Source organism: Cervus elaphus, chromosome 18 (assembly GCF_910594005.1).
Source record: "Cervus elaphus chromosome 18, mCerEla1.1, whole genome shotgun sequence".
NCBI lineage: Eukaryota > Metazoa > Chordata > Mammalia > Artiodactyla > Cervidae > Cervus > Cervus elaphus.
In genome coordinates, this window is record NC_057832.1 from 41,711,513 (window position 1) to 41,735,919 (window position 24,407).

Here is a 24,407-nt window from a genome sequence, read left to right on the forward strand (position 1 = left end):
GAATATTTGTACGTACTTCTGTCAGATATATACTTAGGAGTGGAGTTCCTGGGTGATATGGTATGTAGATATTTGGCTTCAGTGGATACAACAGTTTTCCAAAGGCATTGTATCAGGCTGCATAGTAGTGAGCAGTGTACAGTTGACTCTTGAACAATGGAGTAAGGTTAGGGGTGCTGACTCTCAACATGGCCTAAAATCTGCATGTAACTTCACAGTGGGCTGTAACAGCAGTTCTGCATTCTCAGATTCTACCAACTGCTGACTGTATACTGCTGTATTCAGTGAAAAAGCCTGCATTAAGTGGACCCATGCAGTTCAAACTCATGTTGCTCAAGGGTCAACTGTATAAGAATTCCAGTTTCCCTAATTCTCACTAAGGCTTGAAATTTTTCTGTCTTTACTTTAGCGATTCTGGTGTATTTGATGGGGTGTCACATGGGGATTTACATAATTTGTATTACCCTGATCTCTGTTGAAGTTAAGCACCTTTCCATTAAGTCTGTTGGCCATTTGGAGAGTCTCTTTTGTGACGTGCCAATTCAAGTGGTTTATCATTTGGAATGTCTGATGTTTTGTTTGTGTAATTCTTTGTACATTCTATGTGGATCTTTGCTGGGTCTGTGTGATGTAAATATCTTTCCCCATTTGGTGGTTTGATTTTTCATTCTCTTTATGTTTTGATAAATAGAAACTCATAATTGTGAAGTAGTCCATCATAAATTTCCTTCTTGGTTTGTGCTTATTGTGGCCTGCTTAAGAAATTGGTCTAGTACTCCAAGGTAATGAAAATATTCTGTTTTCTTCTAAAAGATTTAGTTTTGTCTCATACATTTATATTAGCAGTCCACCTGTACTTTATTTTTTGTTTATGCTATGAAATACAGGAGCCAAGATTAAGTATTTTCCTTTGGAAAATCAGTTTGACATGCACTAAATAGTTTCAGTCGTGTCTGACTCTGCTACCCAGTGGACAGAGTGCTCCAGGCCCCTCTCCCTGGGATTCTCCAGGCACGAACACTGGAGTGGGTTGCCTTTCCCTTCTCCAGGGGCTCTTCCCTAGTACCATTTATTAAAATGACCATGCTTTCCTCACTACACTCAAGTGTCACATTTATCATAAGTCAGGTGACTGAGCGACTGAACAAGAACAAGGTGATGGGATCATTGGTGTGTGTGCTTCTGGATCCCTCTTCTGTCCCATCAGTCTGTCTGTCTGTTCTTGAGCTAATGTCATATTGGTTTAATAACTATATCTTTATAGTATGTCTTTGTGTTTGGAAATATAAGTTCCCCAGCTGTGTGTTCAGGACTGTCTTGGCTATTCTTGGGCTTTGCAAACTAGATTTTAGGATCAGCTTGTCAGTTTCCATTTAAAAAACCTGCTGGAATTTTTTTTAAGATTGCATTTAATCTATACATCATCTGCCATCTTGACAAGCCTTAAATGCAATCCATGAGTAAAAAATCTCCATGCCTTCATGTATTTGTAACTATTCTGAAATTTTTCTCAAAGATGTTTTCTAGTTTTGAATATATATTTTATCTTTATAGGTTTGTTCTTCCATATTTGATATCTCTGTATTATAATAATTTTAAAACTTTTTTCTTTCTTGCTGATATATATACATTGAATTGACTTTTTAAAATATTCTTGTAATTAGCAATTTTACCAGATGTGCTTATTAATTCTAATAGATTTTCTGCAGTTTTGTGTGTGTGTGTTTAGCATTCTGAAAACATTGTCATGTCGTCTACCTATTTTATTTCTTCCCTTTTTAAACATTATGGCTTTTCTTTTTTGTCTTACTGCATTGCCTAGGACCACAGTATTGTAGAAAGCATCAACAGTTTTACCACCAAGTATGATGTTTGCAGTAGGTTTTTCTTAGTTCTTTTTTTTACTAATAGATTGCTGAGAATTTGTATTGTAAGTGGATGCTGAATGAGTTTGAGCAAACTCTGGGAAATAGTGAAGGATAGGGAAGCTGGCAAGCTACAATTCATGGGGTCGCAAAGAGTCAGACACGATTTAGCAACTGAACAACAACAAATGTTATCAAATACTTTTTCTCTTAAGATGAACATATGATTTCTCTCCTTTTTTCTCTTTATGTAGTTAATCACACTGATTGCCTTTTTGATGCTAACCCATCCTGGAATAAATAAACTGGGTTGTGCTGTATTATCTTTTTTACATATCTTTACATGAAGTGAGGTGATATTTTATTTGGGATTTTTGCACATTCATGAAAGTGGTTGGTCTGTGATTGTTCTTTCTTACAGTGTCCTTGTCTAGATTTGTCATCAAGATTATCTGACTTTACAAGTTGGGAAATGTTCTTTTATTCTGTTTTGTAGAGGGATTTGTGTACAGTTAATATTATTTCTTTCCTAAACTTTTGGAAGAATTCACCAGGGAAGAAATCTGAACCACAAATTGTCTTTGTGGGAAATCTTTTAGTAATAGACTCAATTTATTTAATAGATATCGAACAATTCAGATTTCCTGTTTATTCTTTTATCAGTTTCAGTGAGTTTTTCAAGGAATATACCCATTTATGTATGTTACCAAATTTCAAGCTTCTCTCTGTATCCTCTGAATATCTTTTTATCATTTAAAAATCTGGTCATTTCCTATTTTTCTCTCCTGATTTTGGTAATTTCTGTTTTCCCCATTTTTTTTCTTGATGGGAGTATATAAATTTTATTACTATCTTCAGAGAACCAGCCTTTAGCTTTGTTAACTTCCTCTGTATATTTCTTAATTTGTTGCTTTCTCTTATCGTATTTAGTATTTCCTTCCTCCCCTCTCCCCCACTTTTTTTTAAGTTCCTGTTCTTTTTCTAATTTCTTGAGATGGAAGTTTAGATCATTGTTTTTCAGCCTTTCTTCTTTCCAATCTTTGCATTTTCAGACTACAGATTGCCTTGTTTGGCATTGCTTTGGGATAGCAAACAAGGGGCTTCCAGGGTGGCTCAGACAGTAAAGAATCTGCCTGCAATGCAGGCGGCCCCAGGTTTGATCTCTGGGTTGGGAAGATCCCCTGGAGAAGGGAATGGCAATCCACTCCAGTAGTCTTGCCTGGAGAATTCCACGAACAGAGGATCCAGGTGGGCTACATTCCATGGGGTCGCAGAGTCAGACACAGATTTAAAATTCATATCTTCATTATTAATTAGTTTAAAATGTTTTCTACTTTCTGTTGGGATTTCTTCTTTGACTCATTATTTCAAAAGGTACTGTTTAACTTTCAGACAATTGAGGATTTTCTATTTTTAGTTATTGAGTTCTAACTTAATTCCACTGTGCAGAGAGTATTTGAAAAGATTTTAAAGTTTTGAATTTTTATCTATGCTTGCTTTACAATGCAACATTTGGTCAATTTTAGTAACTCTTTCATATGCATTTGAAAAGAATATAAACAGTCTTCTGTATTCACCAGTCCACATCCAGCAATATGGAGGGCCAACTCTAAGGATCTTGAGCATCCATTTAGTTTTCTCTGTATGAATTTATTGGTTATATATTCTTTTTCATTTTCTGTACAGTTTACCCTTGAATAGTATGAGGCTTAGGAGTGCTTACCTTCCACAAGTCAGAAATCCACGTTTAACAGTCATGTGTATGCAGTCAGCCCTCCAAACTGTGACTGCATTTACAGATTCAACCAACCGTATACTACTGTAGTATAAATGGGAAATAAATGGTCCATGTCTAAGTGGACTTACACACTTCAAACTTGTGTTGTTCAAGGGTCAACTCTTTATATTTTTTATGTCTATCCTTTTGACCCTTGATTTATTACAGTAAATCCAAATTGAACTTTTACTGCTCCTCCAGTAATATTAGAACCATTTATCCCCCCTCATCCCAACGTACTTTTTAATAAATATGGTGCTCATTATACTGTAATCTAATTATCTTTTTGTCTTCTATTGGAATGTGCATTTCTCAAGTCCAGGAATCATAGTTTATTGAGCGTCTGTTTTATTCCCAGCATCTAGTACATAGTAGGGATGTTTGTCAAATGAGGCAATTATGGCCAACTAGTGAGGAATAGTAGTAGTGGATATTTCTAAAACAAGGTTGAAGGCAAACTAAAGAACCATTCTCACTTACTTCCTAAAAAAAAAAAAAAAAAGCCACCCTTATGAGTAATCTCTAATGAGGGGGTTTTAAACATTGAATAGCTTTAGGTTCACAGATACAGAGAGCAAGCTAGTGGTTACCAGTGGGGGGACGACTGGGGGAGGGGTAGTGTAAGGGTAGGAGATTAAGAGGTACATGCTTTTTAAAAATTTTGTTTTTACATATTTTATACTAGGTATAAAATAAACTACAAGGATATATTGTACAGCATGAGGAATATAGCAAATATTTTCTAGTAATTATCAGTGGATATAACCTTTAAAAACAGTGAAAAAAATAAAAAGCATTGAAATTTTAAAATCTGATAGCTTCAGTAGAACTGTCTATCTAGTTTACTAGATAGCTTGTTGCTGTTGTTTAGTTGCAAAGTCGTGTCCCACTGTTTTTGTGACCCTGTTGGCTGTAGCCTTCCAGGCACCTCTCTCCATAGAATTTCCCAGGCAAGGATACTGGAGTGAGTTGCCATTGCCTTCTCCAGGGGATCTTCCCAATCCAGGGATCGAACCCCCATCTTCTGTGTTGTCAGACAGATTCTTTACCACTGAGCCACCTGGGAAGCCTTGATAGCTTACTTATGTTACAATACATCACTTGAATATTTTCATTTGTCTTTGGACAAAGAAGAATTGAATTTCAAAGTGATATGTGATACAGGTGTCCAGTGAAAGTATTCTTTATTAAGCTGATATTAATTGGAAATTATTTCATATAAGAAATCGAATTAATTTAAGATGGGAAATTTTTTTTTGTTTGAATACTTTCTAATTTTAAACAAGTTGTAAAACATTGTCTTGTCTTACACATACTAAAGAAACTAATGAAGATTAAACACAATATTAAAAGCAGCAAGGGAGAAGCAACAAGTAACATACAAAGGAAACTCCATACGTTTAACAGCTGATCTTTCAGCAGAAACTCTGCAGGTCAGAAGGATATATTTAAAGGATATATTTAAAGGCAGGATATATTTAAAGGACTGAAAGGGAAAAACCTACAACCAAAGATTACTGTACCCAGCAAGGATCTCATTCAAAATTGATGGAGACATAAAAAACTTTTCAGACAAGCAAAAGTTAAGAGAATTTAGTACCACCAAACCAGCTTTACAACAAATTCTAAAGGGACTTTATAGTCAAGAAATAGAATGGAAGAAAAAAGATCTACAAAATTGGTTCAGTTCAGTTGTGTCCGACTCTTTGTGATCCCATGAACTACAGCATGCCAGGCCTCCCTGTCCATCACCAACTTCCGGAGTCCACCCAAACCCATGTCCATTGAGTTGGTGATGCCATCCGATCATCTCATCCTCTGTTGTCCCCTTCTCCTCCTGCCCTAAATCTTTCCCAGCATCAGGGTCTTTTCAGATGAGTCAGCTGTTCACATCAGGTGGCCAAAGTATTGGAGTTTCAGTCCTTCCAGTGAATATTCAGGACTGATTTTCTTTCGGATGGACTGGTTGGATCTCCTTGCAGTCCAAGGGACTCTCAAGAGTCTTCTCCAACACCACAGTTCAAAAGCATCAATTCTTTGATGCTCACCTTTCTTCATAGTCCAATTCTCACATCCATACGTGACTACTGGAAAAACCATAGCTTTGACTAGATGGACTGTTGTTGGCAAGGTAATGTCTCTGCTATTCAATATGCTATCTAGGTTGATCATAACTTTCCTTTCAAGGAGTAAGCGTCTTTTAATAACATGGCTTCAATCACAATCTGCACTGATTTTGGAGCCCAGAAAAATAAAGTCAGCCACTGTTTCCACTGTTTCCCCATGTATTTGCCATGAAGTGATGGGACCAGATGCCGTGATCTTAGTTTTCTGAATGTTGAGCTTTAAGCCAACTTTTCACTCTCCTCTTTGACTTTCATCAAGAGGCTCTTTAGTTCTTCTTCACTTTCTGCCATATGGGTGCAAAATCAACCCCAGACAATTAAGAAGATTGCAGTAGGAACGTATATATCAATAATTATTATTTTTTCAATAATTACTTTAAATGTTAATAGATTAAATGCTCCCACCAAAAAGAAACAGATTGGCTGAATGGATAAAAAAACAAGACCCATATATATGCTGTCTACAAGAAACCCACTTCATACCTAAAGACACATATAGACTAAAAGTGAGAGGATGGAAAAATATATTCAATGCAAATGGGAAGCCAAAGAAAGCTGGAGTATCAATGCTCATATCAGAATAGACCTTAAACTAAAGAAGATTACAAGAGATAAGGAAGGACACTACATATTTGACCAAGGGATTAACCCAAGAGGAAAACGTAACAATTGTAAATATCTGTGCACCCAACATAGGAGCACCTCTATACATAAGACGAACACTAAAAACAAACAAACAAACAAAAAAGACGAACACTAACAGACATAAAAGGAGAAACTGACAGTAGCAATAGTAGGAGACTTAGACACCCCACTCACACCAATGGACAGATCATCAAAACAGAAAATTAATAAGGAAACACAAGTCTTAAATGATACATTAGATAAATTGGATCTCATTGATATCTTCAGGACATTCCATCCAACTACAAAACAATACACCTTGTTCTCATGTGCACATGGAACATTCTCCAGGATAGACCACATCTTGGGTCACAAATCAAACCTCAGTAAATTTAAGAAAATTGTAATTGTATCAAGCATCTTTTCCAACCACGACGCTATGAGACTATATATCAGTTACAAGAAAAAAATGAAAAAACACAAACGTGGAGATTAAACAGCACATTTCTAAATAACCAACAAGTTTCTGAAGAAATCAAAAGGGAAGTCAAAAAATTTCTAGAAATGACAACGAAAACATGACAACTCAAAACCTATGGAATGCAGTCAAAGCAGTCCTAAGAGGGAAATTTATAGCAATGCAATCCTACCTCAGGAAACAAGAAAAAAGTCAAATTGACAACCTAACTTTACACCTAAAGCAACTGGAAAAAGAACAAAAGAACCTCAAAATCAGTAGAAGGAAACATAGAGATCTGAGCAGAAATAAATGAAAAATAAATGAAAGAAACAATAGTAAAGATTAAAAAAACTAAAAGCTGGTTCTTTCAGAAGATAAACAAAATTGACAAACCTTTAGCCAGACTCATCAAGAATAGGGAAGAATTAAATCAACAAAATTAGAAGTGAAAAAGGAGAGGTTACAACAGACAATGCAGAAATACAAAGGATTATAAGAGACTATTATGAACGACTATATGGCAATAAAGTGGATAACCTGGAAGAAATGGACAGATATTTAGAAAAGTTCCATCTTCCAAGACTGAACCAGGAAGAAATAGAAATTATGAACAACCCAATTAGAAGCACTGAAATTGAAGCTGTGATAAAAAATCTCCCCAAAAAGAAAAGCACAGAATATACAAACAGCTCATACAACTCAATACCAGAAAAACAAACAAGCCAATCAAAAAGTGGGAAAAAGACCTAAACAGACATTTCTCCAAAGAAGACATACAGATGGCTAACAAACACATGAAAAGATGCTCAACATCGCTCATTATTAGAGAAATACAAACCAAAACCACAATGAGATATCACCTCCTGCTGCTCAGAATGGCCATCATCAAAAAGTCTACAAACAGTAAATGCTGGAGAGGGTGTGGAGAAAAGGGAATGCTGTTGCACGGTTGGTGGGAATGTAAATTGATACAGCCACTGTGGAAGATGGTATGGAGATTCCCTAAAAAACTAGGACTAAAACCACCATATGACCCAGCAATCCCATTCCTAGGCATATACTCTGAGGAAACCAAAATTGAAAAAGACACATGTATCCCATTGTTCATTGCAGCACTGTTTACAATAGCTAGAACATGGAAGCCACCTAGATGTCCATGGACAGATGAATGGATACAGAAGTTGTGGTCCATAAACACAATGGGATATTACTCAGCCATAAAAAGGAATGCATTTGAGTCAGTTCTGATGAGGTAGATGAACCTAGTACCTATTATACAGAGTGAAGTGAGTCAGAAAGAGATAAATCTCGTATTCTAATGCATATACACGGAATCTAGAAAAATGGTACTGAAGAATTTTTTACAGGGCTGCAGTGGAGAAACAGACATAGAGAATAGACTTATGGACATGGGGAGAGGGGAGGAGAGGGTGAGAGGTATGGAAAGAGTAACATGGAAACTTACATTACCATGTGTAAAATAGATAGCCAACGGGAATTTGCTGTATGGCTCAGGAAACTCAAACAGGGGCTCTGTATCAACCTAAAGGAGTGGGATGGGGAGGGAGATGGGAGGGAGCTTCTAAAGGGAGGGGTATGTGTATACCTATGGCTGATTCATGTTGAGGTTTGACAGAAAACAACAAAAATCTGTAAAACAATTATCCTTCAATAACAATAAAAAACTGTTTAAAACATTGTCCTTTTGTTTAAAGATAGTGCTTCAGGTTATTTTTCATGTTGTGCAATCTGTTGTCAGTCTGCTTATGTAGCAATACTAGATGTTAATATGATATCTCAGTCTTAGGTGTTTTGATTAACAGTTCTGTTTTACAAGCAATTTTGATAGTACACATGGGGAAAATATTTTAAAATATACCTCTCTCTCTCTGTGTCTCTCATTTTTTTACACTAAACAAAATTTAAAAAGAAAAAAAATGGTAAACTGTGTCAAAGAGACTTTTGAGTTTCAGGGTATGTATTCCAGGAAGAGGGTTGGAATTTTTTTGGTCTGTGTTTCAATAAAACTTTATAGAAACAGGCAACTGGTTGGTTTTTGCCTGTGGACGATAGTCTCAGACTCCTGCTAAAAGGGTATGTGAAAAGTTCTTTTCTACTTATAAAGGAGATTTAAATTTTAGGAAAGATAAAGGGGGAAAACAAACGATTGTTGGGACTTCTTAACTGTCATAAGACTTTAAAAGAAAATAAGGTGAATTGCTGATTCAGAAAGATTTGGGAGGGGTTTCTGGTATAAACTAAAAGAAATAGGCTTTCCAATGAATAGATACCTGGATATGGTGCTCATTATCATCCATAGTCACTACTTTACATTTGGGGTGGATTGTATCATATCTCTTGGCAGCCATCTCCTTGTTGATTATTGATAATAGATACAGTAATGGCAGAGGATAGTTACCCCACCCCTTGGTAAAACTACTTGCAATACTAATATAAGGAATCCTGTAAGTTTGGTGTGGTGGTAGTGGAAAGAATTCTCTTACAATTTGGATACTTATGTGACTTTTTAAAATATCACTCATAAATGAATATAGCTTTTCTGAACCCCTTTTGGTTTTGAAATGTAATGATTCTATATGCTTTTATGTACTTTGTTTATCTTCAGGTATAATTCCATATAAAGGAATATAAAAATACAGATAAGAAAATCTGATTTTGTGAAATTAATATTTTTCTGATGCATGTTTGACAAATAGTTAAGATTATATAAGCTTGTGTTAAAGAGATGGAAATATATTTCTTTCCTACTTGATTCTTCTCTGTGTATGTGAATACATCTTTGTATATTACTAATACAGGGCCTTTAAATATTAAAGATGAGTTTCTACTTTTAAATAGTTTCTTTTCTAATCAAGAGTGAGATATTTCATGAAGTCATTTTGGGGGGACCTGCAATGAGCTGCTTTTTTTATTGCATATAGTTGATTTATAATATCCTGTTAGTTTCAAGTGTACAGCACAGTGATCCAGCTATATGGATGTAGATAGTCCTTTTCAGATTCTTTTCCCTCATAGATTATTGCACAATATTGAGTATAGTTCCCCGTGCTGTACAGTAGGTCCCTGTTGGTAATCGTTTTATATATGGTAGTATGTGTCTATTAATCCCGAACTCTTAATTGATCACTTCCCCATCTTTCCTCTTTAGTAACTTGTTTGTTTTCTATGTCTGTGAGTCTCTTTCTGTTTTGCAAATAAGTTCATTTGTATCATTCTTTTAAAAGTTTCACATATGAATGGTATCATATGATACTTGGCTTTCTGTCTGGCTTACTTCACTGCGTATGATAATCTCTAGATCCATCCATATTACCGTGGATAGCATTCTTTCATTCTTTTCTATGGCTGAGTAATATTCCGTTGTATATATGTACCACATTTTCTTTATCCATTTATCTGTTGATGGACATTTACTTGCTTCCACATCTTGGCTATTGTAAATAGTGCTGCTATGAATATTAGGATGCATGTATCTTTTCAAATTATGTTCTCTGAGGATATGTGCTCAGGAGTGGGATTGCTGGATCAGGTGGTAACTCTGTTTTTAGTTTTTTTGGAAAAGCTATTTTATTTTTGACTTTGTTGTCACATTTTTTGCCTTTAATTATTTGTTGTTACTGTTATGTTAGAAACTTGTTTACTGTGGAAAGAATTAATTTAAATAGGTGTAATGAAGATTTTTTTAAAATGTAGTTTTGGTAAACATCTTTCTTGATATGTTTCCAATGGGAAAAAGGTAGTTCCTGCTTTCTTAAATTTGATGGTTTAGTCACAATCATTTTTTTTATTTCTGAACTAACAAAAATTTTCTTTGGACATTGAAGGTAGGAAAGAGAATCTTTTAAGACAGAGACATTTCAAAAAACAGCATCTAATTAAAAGACCCTTTTATGTAAATTTTTTTACTTTTTAATTCTTATGTAAAAGCTGTTACTTAGACTTGATTTGGTATTTTTAGACATTCATCAAATTGTCATTTCATTATTTTAAAATCAGTACTCTCTGGGAAATAGATGACTAATATTAATGTCATCATTATCAGGAAATAGCTCAGCATCTGTGTGATATTTTTTAGATGTACTGAAATTCTTTTTACAGGTTTGATTTTTATAACATGTCTTAGTTACTGGGTTTTAGAGGAAAAGATTCTCATTTTCTGGCATAATGGAGCTAGCTGCATAATTCTAGAGAAGTAAATGCTGAATGGGAAGACTTGGCTAGCTAGAAGTAAAAGCATGGACTCTAAAGAACTAATTTGCCTTCTGAAGTTTTGATTTGTGTTGACAGGAGGAGAGCAGGCTATAAATGATGAAGCAATGCTGGGAAACAGTAATTTCTTCGTTATTAACCTTGTTATCATAGAAATTATTTAAAATGCTTTCTCAGCCTTAAAGTATCTTCCTGCTTGAAAATAACAGAAAATGTGTCTAATGCTATGCTTCAGGATATTTACACTTTGCTTTTGTTTTAGTTTTTAGTCACATATTGACTTACAAGTAATCTGATGCTCCAAGATTCACCATTTTAGATTTTTGTCATGCACATAGTGTCTTCTATAGGAGATAATCTACTATAACAACATGACAGAAAGATTCATATTTTATTGACTATTGATTGATCTGTACAGGCCCCTTGATGCTACAAAAATATATATGTTACTCTCCATGACTTTTCCTTCCTATTACATTTACAAAGAACATTTGTTAGGTATTTTTATGTTATTCCTGGAGGACAGTAGTGGCTGAAATCTTACCAGGCTGTTACAGGTGGAAATTGAGTTCCAGCTCTTTTTGGTGAAATAAGCTCTCTATTATCTTTAAATATCATTTTCAGTTCATTTCACCTGTGTGCTTACTATGTTAAATGTCATACTTTTTTTGAAATTGTGGTAGATTACTGCTACCTTGAATGTGATTGCAGAGTTAGATTTTCCATTCTGTTCTATTAAAGATTAGAGAGAAACATTCAGAAGTTTCCTTCTTTTTAGGTCAAAGATGGAGGTGGAGACTATATGGCTTTTGTTTATTCATTTTAGGAACAGTTAGCATTTCTTTCTCTTATGAAATAAGAACATTAAACTTTTTTGTTACTGTTAAGTTTGCTGAAGATTGACAGCACTTTTCTAGTGTATTGTCAATGAAAAGGGCATAGGAAACAGAAGTGGATTTCAAGTCCCTGCTTTAATTTGATTTTGGTTTACTTTGTTTTTATTTCTATTCATATAGTGATGCATTACATGTAGTATTTATCTAACTTCCATCAATTACTTCATAGTTATTCTTTTTTTGTCTGTGTCTTTTACATAGTGGCTCCTCCATGGAGCTCTAGTTGCTGTAAATAGTACTATAGTTGAACATTAATCTGTCTCAGCCTTTTTGGTTAGATTTATTTGAACCAAAGAAGACTGAAATATGAGTGACTGGTTTCTCAAGGATGTGTAATTACTACCATTCTAGTTGCACTGTTATTTCATTCCATACAAAGAATACCATGGGCTAGTGGCTCTCAAAGTGTGCTCCTGAACTCAGACCCTTTCAGAGGTCTGAAACATCAGTAATATTTTCTTAACATGTCTGGGATATTATATGCTTTTTTGTTCCCATTTTTAAACCAAGTGTAAGTGCAGTTTTCCAGAGACTACATGGTGTGTGATATTAGAATAACTTGAATGCAGAAACAGATGTGAGATGCTAGTTATTTTCTATTAAGCACAACACTAAAGATATTTGCAAAGATTTAAATAATACTATTAGCACTTTTAGTTTTGAAAAATATAGTTTTAATAAAAATATTTATGCTAACATGGAATGGGTTTCTTTGGTTTGAGGACTGTAAGGCAGTCTTCACTTTGCACAGTTCCCATTTGAACTGATTTTAGTTACTAGAATTTAATTTAATAATAGCAGTCCCTGCAACAACAACTCCCTGGTGGCTCAGGTAGAAAAGAAAGAAGGTGAAAGTGAAAGTCATTCAGGTGTGTCCAACTCTGTGACTCCATGGACTATGCAGTCCAGGGAATTCTCCAGGCCAGGATACTGGAGTGAGTAGCCATTCCCTTCTCCAGGGGATCTTCCCAACCCAGGGATCGTATCCAGGTCTCCCTGGATTCCATTGCAGATGGATTCTTTACCACCTGAGCACAAGAGAAGCCCTCCTGCAATGCAAGGACCTGGGTTCAATCCATGGGTTGCGAAGATCCCCTGGAGAAGGGAATGGATACCCACTCCAGTGTTCTTGCTTGGGAAATCCCATGGAAAAGGCGCCTGGCGGGCTACAGTCCATGGGATCATAAAGAGTCAGACATGACTAAGTGGCTAACACTTTGACTTCTATATTAATTGTGAGTAGTTGCATAGAATAAAATTTTGCTGGTAACTCACAGATGATTGTGTAAATAACAAATGCACATCATGGTTAGTGACCAGTCACGTCATTGCTTCAGAGTCTATCTAGGATTGGTCGCTCTGCATCTGTTACTGGTTCATACACAGAAGTCAAAACCTGCAGGTATGTTGTTTCTTTGTCTCCTTTTTGTAAACCCACACGCCATTGAGTGGAAATACACAATTAAAAGAGGAAATTGGCCAACAACGATGACACTGGGGCAAAGAAACAGAAAGTGATAATGCTGGAAGTAAAACTTGAATGGAACATAAATGGAACCATAGAAGAAACAGTTGATCTTTGGAATGTTGATTGAAAGTGATAGTGTTAGTCGCTCGGTTGTGTCCAACTCTTGGCAACCCCATGGACTATAGCCCATCAGGTTCCTCTGTCCATGGGATTCTCCAGGCAAGAGTACTGGAGTGGGTTGCCATTCCCTTCTCCAGGGGGTCTTCCTGACCCAAGGATCGAACCTGGGTCTTGTGCATTGCAGGCAGATTCTTTACCATCTGAGCCACCAGGGAAGCCCAAACTGCTGCCATTCAAGAGAATTTAGATAATCAGCCAGAGGAAATTATTGAAGGAAACATTGATCTAAATCAACAAAGTGGTTATGACAGAAAGATGTAATAATACTATTATAGGGCCTCTCAGAGATTCTCACTGCTTTGAAAATTCACAGGGTAAAATGTTGGAACTGATTCAAACTTAGAAAAGCATACGACAGTTTGCCCAGGCTTCGACAACATACTCACTCATATTTGAAATTATACAATGAGGAGAAAGTAAACACTTTTCAAACTATTCTAGATAAGTGTTTACAAACAAGACACCTTAATTCTCAATATTGCTCATGTTTTAAATTACAGTGTACTAAATAATGTTTGACTATTTTTTCCATTTCCCTGTGCATTATAGCCGGCAGAGAGTTTTTAATGTTTTGACAGAAATTTGTGAAGGGCACAGAATAATTGTAATTGTTTCTATTGATTATTGCGATCACACTGCATGATCTCAGTTTGCACAGACATTTTCATGTGCAGAGGGAGGACTGCCTGTGTTTAACTCATAGAAAAAAGTATATTTATATTTGCCTTTATACGCAGGTCTTGTATTTTTTTGTCCTGATTGAATGAGCATTGCCAGTAAGCCTAAAACCTAAGGAACAATTTGTACTCCTTTATCTCCCGTGTGTGTGTGTGTGTGTGTGTGTGTGTGTGTGCGCGCGCGCGTTCAGTCGCTTCAGTTGTGTCTGACTCTCCAAGCCCATGGACTGTAGTCCACCAGGCTCCTCTGTCCATGGGATTCTCCAGGCAAGAATACTGGAGTGGGTTGCCGTGCCCTCGTCCAGGGGATCTTTGGGACCCAGGGATCGAACCTGCACCTCTCATGTCTCCTGCATTGGCAGGCAGGTTCTTTACCACTTGCGCCACCTGGGAAGTCCATAGTTTACCTTTCTAATTATTTAACAGCTCTCATCATTACCCCTTCTCTCCCTAGGCTACTGATTGTCTTTACTTAGACAGTCACCCTTCATAGGGTGTGGCTGTAAAGGGATAGTATGCTTATAAAGGGATCAGTTCAGTTCAGTTGCTCTTTAGTATCCTGTTCTTTGCGACCCCGACTGTAGCATGCCAGCTTCCCTGTGCTTCACCATCTCCCGGAGCTTGCCCAAACTCATGTCCTTGGAGTCGGTGATGCCATCCAACCAGCTCTTTTCTGTCGTCCCCTTCTCCTCCTGCTTCAGTCTTTCCCAGCATCAGGGTCTTTTCCAATGATACAGGGATCGCATGAGGGAAGTGCTAGGGACAGCAGAACTGCTCCAGATCCTGATTTTGATTGTGGTTCCAGGAAGGTATACATGTTAGAAATCATGAACTTTCTTTTTTGTCTTACTGTGACATTGGCCTTTTTGCCATTCCCTCAAAGTAGATCTTACAGATATATCAACTGGTACTTAAAGAGTATATCTTTCAAGTCATTGTCCTATGTGCTAAGGAAGATATAAACACACAAAAGATATGTTTCTGCCCTGAAGGAATTTGTATTCTAATAAGATAGAGATAGACAACACAAGTAATAGCAGTAAGATAAGTTGTAATCATCTCTTAAAGGAGCTACAAACAAGATGCTACTTTGAGCTAGGGATATATAGAGGGTAATTCTTCATTGAGAAGATGGCATTTAAGCTGAGTCTTGGGAAATGCATTGGTATTTGGCAGTCAGAAATAGAGACAAAGGACATTCTGAAGAGAAGGAAAAATATAGTGTACTTTACAGAGTTATAAGTTTTCCTGTTATAGTTCATAAAAACTTGGGATCTACACTTCATGAATACTCAAATCCTATCTTAATCAATTTTGTTCTCCAAAACTCTTAAAAGCATTTTGGTCTGATGCTTAAACTCTTATAAGTTATGTATTATGGCTCTGGACTTAATGATTTAGGTCATTTTGTTTATTCTGATTTTAATGGTTCTGAGGACAGTGGACTATTTCTAAGTCTTAATGCAGTCAACAGATAGTAAATATATAAGTCAAAAAGGCTGATATTTCTGTAAAATTTTCTGTGTACAGAGTGAATTTGAGTAAATGGAGTTTTCAGAGCATATAGTCTTTTTTATTTTATTATTTTTTATTTTTACTAATTCTAATGATAGGGAGATTTGTTATCCTTTTTTTTCCCTGAGCATATTATTTTTTTTTCCATTTCTTTTTCTTTTTTTTTTTTCATTTATTTTTATTAGTTGGAGGCTAATTACTTTACAAAATTGTAGTGGTTTTTGTCATACATTGACATGAATTAGCCATGGATTTACATGTATTCCCCATCCCGATCCCCCCTCCCACCTCCCCAGAGCATATAATCTTTTAAGACGTTTCTGTAATATTTCTCTAGACTGCTTTCCTCCCATTTTTCCTACTCGGTGAATGAATCACATTTACTTAAAAGCAATAATGATTTTTTTCCCCCATAGGTTTTCTGTGAAGACCCTGATTGATCGGTCCTGCTTTGAGACAATTGATGATTCTTCTCCTGAATTTAACAACTTTGCAGCCATTTTGGAACAGATTCTAAGTCACCGGCTGAAAGGTAATAGCACTAATGTATTGTTTATTCTCCCAACAGTTCTGTGATTAATAAGCTTGAGATTTTAGAAATTATACGGCTTAGTGTGATTTAGACTGCAGCATCTTGAGAAACAAAAAACTGATTTTAGAACACCTAATCTTTTGGCTATGTCCTATTCTTCAATTTATACCCATTTCCAGGATGCATTAAAAATGTTGAATATTAATTGCCACATACAAGAAGCAGATTCACTTTCTATATGTAATTGAAATAAAAGCTTAAATTAAAAGGGAGCTCATCTTCAGAGATTACTAGTGGCATTTTAATCAGTTTACAGAGGAGCACCAGGCATTGTTTGCTAAATCTTTTCTTCATTAAATTCAAAATCTTTGGAAAATTTAGCAGTAAGTAGATTAAAGAAGAACAATGTAAAAGAGATGCTGGACTTTAAAAAAATCAGTAAATGTATTTATGTCAGAAACAAAAATCTCTTAAAATTTAAAAGAAAAAAATGAAAACTGTGTTCCTTCAGACATATGATACTTTTAAATTAAAAATATACATCTGTAAAATATAGCTGATAGCATCAAGAAATTGTATGTAGTATATAAATTTTAGTAGTAAAAAATGATAACTTTATCACATTAATTCTGTTGTCTAGTTTCCCTAAAGGAAATTTGATCATTAGATATTTTCACTTAAGTTTTTATTATCTTTAAGATCTTAATGGTATAGTAATTTCCAATAAGTAACATTTTGGTGATATAGTTTATGAGCATCTCAAATTTAATCTGAAATTAAGTCTGTTTTTTGCTTTTTAGTGCTGAAAGCATCAAGTTTTAGTATAATTATTTAAATCAGTTGAGCAGTCCTATAGTCTTACAATAAACGGTTGAATTTAATTAAATGTTAAATGGGGTAACAAAATCTGAATTCATTCAGCCCTTTGCATCTTAAAATGGGATCCGTAAAAATCACTGGTGCTTTTCTGTTAAAGTTCATTGTTCAGTATATTTAAAGGGTTATTTATTTTTCTTATTTTTGCTACTCAATATTTTCTAATTTTTCCACATTACCCTTTATGAGAAAATAAGTTTTTATGAAAGCAAAATGTCTGAAAATATTTTGAAAATATTTTCATAGTTACTATATTGTGCTATCATTTTTTAAATTTTATATGTAAATTTACAAATAATATTTTAAAACATATGAAATACGATGGTGTTTAAGGTATCTTAATGTTCCACAAAGGTTTTATCATAAGACCTCAATTCCCTTGATTTGGTATACCATTTAGCATGTAATTTGTTCACAAAATACATAAACTACATGTTGATCTAGCCATGCTGAGTGATGGGGTAGACTCACTACCATATAAGTGGCACATCTCTCTGCCATCTTCTGAATCATGCCTCAGCAAAATACACATCATAGACCTTTAGACTGACTTCTTCACCATAAATGTTATTTCTGTAGAAGCCAGTGGACTGCCATGTTGAGAATACAATCTCTAGTTATTTTATGGATAAGAATTCCACTAGAATGACAGTAAGAAAGATGATTCTGAAATCTGTGAATTTTTTAAGCTTGGTAAGATTAATAATTCAAAACATGGTTTTAAAAAACTTCCTGTAGATCAACTATGGTGGTCACTGTTGTTAGTATGGATATGAATCATGAAATGATCTGTAACTTTCATGATGAGGTAGTTTATTAAAGATTCAGGTGTCTAGAAAGTTTCATATAGTACTGTCCATTTTTTGCTATTCTAATAATTAACAAATTGCCTTTAATTTTGCAAAAGTTATATGCTTATTTTGATAATATAGTGTGTTCACTTAGAATCTAGTTAATGTAACAGCTAATTTTTTCTATTCTTTCCTTGATAGAAGTACAAGTTTAAAATGTATAATTTCCTGTGTTTACGAGGCTTAATTTTCTGTAGCTACTTTTTATTTTTTTAATAAAAAGGCATTTAGTTTATCAGTTTTTTTCAGAGGAAAAACAGAATTTCACCCCAGGCTCACTATAGGCTGTGCTGATACAGTTAGCAAAGAGAGCTTCATTCACTCTAACAGCCCCATTACAAAAAAAACAAGACTTTTAAAATCACATATATTAATGTCGTCTGCAGTAATTCTGTAATAAGATGATGATCTTACTTTTCTGGAATGTAGCTGAGAGCTGAGAATTGATCACAGAATGGAAAGTTCAGAGAGGCCTTAGTTCATGTCTTCACTTCAGTCATTTTTTAACTTTTGCTCTAAAGCATAATCCTTTTCTCCAACTCACTTCCACGTCCCCTAATAAAAGCCGCTGCAGATGCTGGATATGTAAGTGGAAGGTCTTGTTGAAGCCGGGTGGGAATATCAGGCATTTTGCCAGCTCAGCAGCAATCACACCCCACCTCCACAGTACCACTTCAGGCAGCACCATTAATCATAGCTTCAAAATCACTAGTCTGTCTCCTACTGAAGCAATCCACCCAGCGATATTTCTGGCTGGTGGACATACGGTCTTCATTTGAATACTTCTGATATCGGGGAACAAAGGATAGTACAGAAGGCCATTATTTTTTAGGCAGTTCAGATTGTTAGAAAATTCTGATGTATAATATAAGAAGTCAGCTTAGGTGACCGTGCTTTTCTGCCTCTTTTTAAAATTGTGAGCCTACTACATGTTGAAAGTTGCTATTACATAATCCTTTTACCTTAGTTCCCCTTTTCTTTCTTCAGGTGAAGTATCTCTAGTTCTTTCCGTCTTCTGGAACCACTATAGTCTCATTCTTTGGGTTTATCATTGGTTTACTGCATCTTAAAATCTGGTACTCAGAGCTGAGGAAAGTGCTTCAGATAGGCTAACTTCTGTGTTGGTTGGAGTTTGAGATTACAGTGACTTCCTGATTCCCACATCAAACTTTTGTTCATGTTTAAGTAAAGGCCAAGTAAAATCCCAAAGCTTCTAAAAGCTTAACTGTTGCTCGTCTTATGTTTTAGATTCTCTAAATCAGTTGCCAGAGATCAAGTTTGATAGTGACAAATGAAGTATTATTTTCCTAATCATTCTCTTCATTTATTTTTTAAAAAATACTTATTTATTTGGCTGTACCAGGTCTTAGCTGTCATATGAAAGTGTTAGTTCCTGAGTCATTTGCGACCTGCCAGGCTCCTCTGTCCGTGGGATTCTCCAGGCAAGAATATCGGAGTGGGTTTCCATGCCGTCCTCTAGGGGATCTTCCCCACCCAGGGATTGAACCCAGGTCTCTGACATTGCAGGCAGATTCTTTACCATCTGAGCTACCAGGGAAGCCATTTGCCTTTTGCGAGATCTTTCAGTTGTGGCATGTGGGATTTTAGTTGTGGCATGCAAACTCTGAGTTGCAGCATGTGATATCTAGTTCCTTGACCAGGGGTGGACACCGGGTTCCCTGCATTGGGAGTCTTAGCCCATGGACCACCAGGAAAGTCCCTCTCATCATTCATTCTAGAAATAGATGCAGTGGCTATAAAAATAAAATTGAGAAGGATTTCTACTTTCAGGAAGATAAAGTGGACATACTTTCCCCTATTTCTCCCATTAAACCCTGGACCTATAAAACACAAGACCCTGAAAGGTAGGGAGAGGAAGTCTAGGGACTTTGGTTCCTTAAGAATGGCATAGTGGCAGGTCTCTTGGATTTTCTGCTTGCTTTATATCCCACACTGAGTACTGGATAAGCCAGTAGCCTGTAGGCATCAACAGGGTGTAGGAGGATGCCCATACACACACAGTCTGACAAAGATCTGCTGTCTCTAGCTACAAGACCAGGAATAGAAGGAATAGAACAGCCTGGCAAGATAGGAGACTCTTTAGACACAGTCTGCTCCCTTTTAGCCAAATACTACAGAAAAACTGGCATTACCCCAACCTGGACCTGAAGAGGCTGAATGGAGAGCTTAGAATTCTATCCTCACGAGAACAGAGCATCTCAGCAGCACCACAGTGTGGTATCGGAGGAGACCAAGCAGAGAGCTGGCGCGTCTTCCGTCCTCGCTGGTTGTGAGCCTCGTCTTCTCGCCTGGATTTTGATCCCCACCCAGCAGCAATGAGGTCGTGTCAGCAGAGGAGTATTAGAGGGTTATGTCTTCGACCGTCGCCCAGCAGTGATGAGGCTGCTCCCAGTGCCTTGTCAGTCAGCCTGTCCTCCCACCTCCACCCAAGGCTAATGAGGACTCCTCCCTCAGATGTCAGTGAGGCCCCAGGGAGCTTGGGCTTCTCCCTCCACGTGTCAGCAATGAAGTGTGGTGCCTTCCACCCCGAGCTTCCCCTGCGTGGGCAGGGTCACAGAAAGCCAGTGAAAACAGAGGGTTTCCATAAGATCCATAGTCTGATAACACAGTATGAACATATCCAGGTTTCATTCGAAGATGGCTTTTCATACCAAGAAGCAGGAAGGTGTGTAACAAAAGGCAATAGATGTCAACACTGAGATGATGAAAGGTGTTAGAATTACTGCTACAGATCACAAATCAGTCATGATAAAAATGCTTCACTGAGCAATTACAAACATTCTTGAAACAAGTGAAAAAGTAGAAAAACACTGCAAAGAAATAGAAGATAAAAAGAAGATACAAGTAGAAATTTTGATACAGAAAAGTACAAAACCAAAATGAAAAGTTCTATGGTTAGGCTCAATAAGAAAGTGGAGGGGGAAGAGGAAACAGTCAGTGAACTGGAAGACAAAGCAATGGAAACTTCCTAATTGAATAACAGAGACTCAAAATAATCTAAAGTTAGAGAGAAGAGCCTTAAACAAAAAGCCTCAGGGATCTGTGGGATCATAACAAAAGGTCTACAAGCAATAAATGCTGGAGAGGGTGTGGAGAAAAGGGAACCCTCTTACACTGTTGGTGGGAATGCAAACTAGTACAGCCACTATGGAAAACAGTGTGGAGATTCCTTAAAAAACTGGAAATAGAACTGCCATATGACCCAGCAATACCACTTCTGGGCATACACACTGAGGAAACCAGATCTGAAAGAGACACATGCACCCCAGTGTTCATCGCAGCACTGTTTATAATAGCCAGGACATGGAAGCAACCTAGATGCCCATCAGCAGATGAATGGATAAGGAAGCTGTGGTACATATACACCATGGAATATTACTCAGCCGTCAAAAAGAATTCATTTGAACCAGTCCTAATGAGATGGATGAAACTGGAGCCCCTTATACAGAGTGAAGTAAGCCAGAAAGATAAAGAACATTACAGCATACTAACACATATATATGGAATTTAGAAAGATGGTAATGATAACCCTATATGCAAAACAGAAAAAGAGACACAGAAGTACAGAACAGACTTTTGAACTCTGTGGGAGAAGGTGAGGGTGGGATGTTTCAAAAGAACAGCATGTATACTATCTATGGTGAAACAGATCACCAACCCAGGTGGGATGCATGAGACAAGTGCTCGGGCCTGGTACACTGGGAAGACCCAGAGGAATCGGGTGGAGAGGGAGGTGGGAGGGGGGATCGGGATGGGGAATAAGTGTAAATCTATGGCTGATTCATATCAATGTATGACAAAACCCACTGAAATGTTGTGAAGTAATTAGCCTCCAACTAATAAAAAAATTAAAAAAAAAAAAAAGTCTAAAATTCTTGCCATCAGAGTCCTTGAAGAAGAGAACAAGGACTAGACTCTAAATGGACTTAAATAATGACTGAAATTTTCTGAAATTTGGCAAAAGATGTAAACATACAGACTCAAGAAAGTTTCCTTTTATTTTGTAGTTTTTTGTTTGTTCCCTCTGCTTTTGGTTTCTCTATCTTTTTCCTATTTCCTGTGAATTGTTGAAAACTTTTTAGAATTCCATCTTTATTTATGGATAGTGTTTTTGAGTGTATCTCTTTGTGTGTGTGTGTGTATAGTAGTGGTTGCTCTAGGTATTATATATACATAACTTGTCATGGTCTGTTGGTATCATCATTTTCCAATCTGAAACTTAAAAACTTTACCTTTCTTCATGAACATTACTCACCCCATTTATAAATTATTTTAGCCATTTCCTGTACATACATTTAGAACCACATTGGACAGTGTTAGAATTTTTCTTTCCATCATCAAATTTAATTGAGAAAATTTAAGAGGAGAAAGCAAGTCTGTTTTTCAGGTTACAAAGGGACTTAACTGCTGTGTCATTTCTTGAGTTCCAAGGTCCCTAGTTGGTCCTTTTTTTTAATTCTCCAGCTTCAGAATCTTCTTCGCTTTGTTTTATATATAATGTCAGGGTTTAGGATTGTATTTAGCAGAAGGAGAGAGCATGTACTTTATCTTTTCTGGAATGAGTAGTCTTTAATTGTTTAATGTGAATAATTACATCAGTAGTTTTTCTAATGTTTATTCACCCATATATCCTTGGGAAAAATCTAATTTGGACCTCATGTGTTATTTTACTATACTTCATAAAATTTAGGATGTAGTATTTTTTTCCTTTTGGCTCTGCTGACTCTCGGTTGCTCTGCGGGCTTTTCTCTAGTTGTGGCAGGCAGGGGCTGTTGTTTAGTTGCGGTGCGTGGGCTTCTCATTGCAGTGGCTTCTCCTGTCGGGCTCCCGAGTGCAGGCTTCGGGAGTTGTGGCCCGTGGGCTGGGGAGTTGTGGCTCCTGGCCTCTGGAGCGCAAGCTCAGTAGTTGGGGTACACAGGCCTAGTTGCTCTGCGGCATGTGGAATCCTCGCAGACCAGGGGTTGAACCTGTGTCTCCTGCATTGGCAGGCAGATTCCTTACCACTGAGCCACCAGGGAAGCCCTAGTGGTAAGTTTTGATTCTGAGTTTATGAGCAAAATTTATCATTTTTCTGTTTGGTACTTGGTACTTTTTTTTTGTTGTTGTTATCAAGATTATATACACCTCATTAAATAAATGAAGGTGTTTTATCTTTTATTATTCTTTGTAAGAATTTTGCATAATCTTGAAATCATCTATTAGGGAGAATTTGCCAGTAAAAACTCTGGGTCGAGTGGGGCAGGGACAAGACCGTGTGCATACACAAATGCAGTTTAGTGGCTAATTTACTTGCTTAATGCTTATCAGTCTATTTAGGTTGTTGATTTCTATATTCTTTTCTACACTCGTCAGTTTCCTCTATATCCTCTTAATTATTTAACCTCTAGTTGCCATTTTTCCTTTCATTGTGATGCACTTAAAATAGATGAATTCAACTGAATGGTTTAAAAAACGTCAAAGCTCACCGAAGAGATCTAAAGATAAGTCACATGTTCATCCTTGTGGCATTGTTAGAAGCTACGATTCTGCTTTTCAAAAAAACCTACTCCCTCTCTTCATCGTTTACCAGCCATCCCCCTCCTCTGAAGGATATGGTATATAGTTGTTCCTAGAAATCCTTGGAGGATTGGTTCTCAGGACCTCCTGGATGCCAAAATCCACAGATGCCCAAGTCCCTTATATAAAATGGCGTAGTATTTACATATAACCTACACACATCCTCCTGTGTAATTTGAATCATCTGTAGATTACTTATAATGCCTAAAACAGTGTAAATGCTATGTAGATAGTTGTCAGCACCTGGTAAATTCAAGTTTTGCTTTTTGGAAGTTTCTGGAATTAAAATTTTCTTTTCCCCATCCATGGTTGGTTGAATCCATGGATACAGAGGGCCACCTGCATTTGATTCAGGTTGCTGTTAAAGAATAAACAAAAGCTCTATTAGTGACTCCCTGGTATTATTTTCTACACAGATGTCCCCTTTTATACCACTAATATTGATTATTAGTTTTTTCTCTTTTTTCATGAGCACTATTGCCAGAGATTTGTTAATTTTATTAGTCTTTCAAATAGACTTATAAAACAAATAGCTTTGTTTTTGGCCTTGTTGATTTTTTTTTTTTGGCCTTCTTGATTTTTAACCTTCTCTCCAAATGCTGCTTTGGCTACATTTAGAAGTTTGGATATGTTTTCTTTTTACTAATATCCATTTTTAAGTAATTTTTACTTTTTATTATTTCTTCTTTAGCATCTGTGTTATTTGGAAGTTCATTTTTAATGTTTCTGAAAATAGCTTTTCCATTTTCACTT

At 36.4% G+C, this 24,407-nt stretch overlaps 1 protein-coding gene across 7 annotated transcripts in view; it reads left to right on the forward strand.

Moving 5' to 3' along the window:
* The window catches only part of RUNDC3B (RUN domain containing 3B), a 156,123-nt gene that overhangs the window by 9,520 nt on the left and 122,196 nt on the right, over positions 1-24,407 (forward strand). For all 7 annotated transcript variants that reach the window (XR_006334842.1, XM_043871731.1, XM_043871726.1 and 4 more), the window contains exon 2: positions 16,235-16,350. Coding sequence is in view for 5 of the 7 variants with exons in the window: in XM_043871726.1 (XP_043727661.1) it covers positions 16,235-16,350 (116 nt within the window). In the remaining 2 variants the exon portion in view is untranslated. The remainder of the gene's footprint in view (positions 1-16,234; positions 16,351-24,407) is intronic.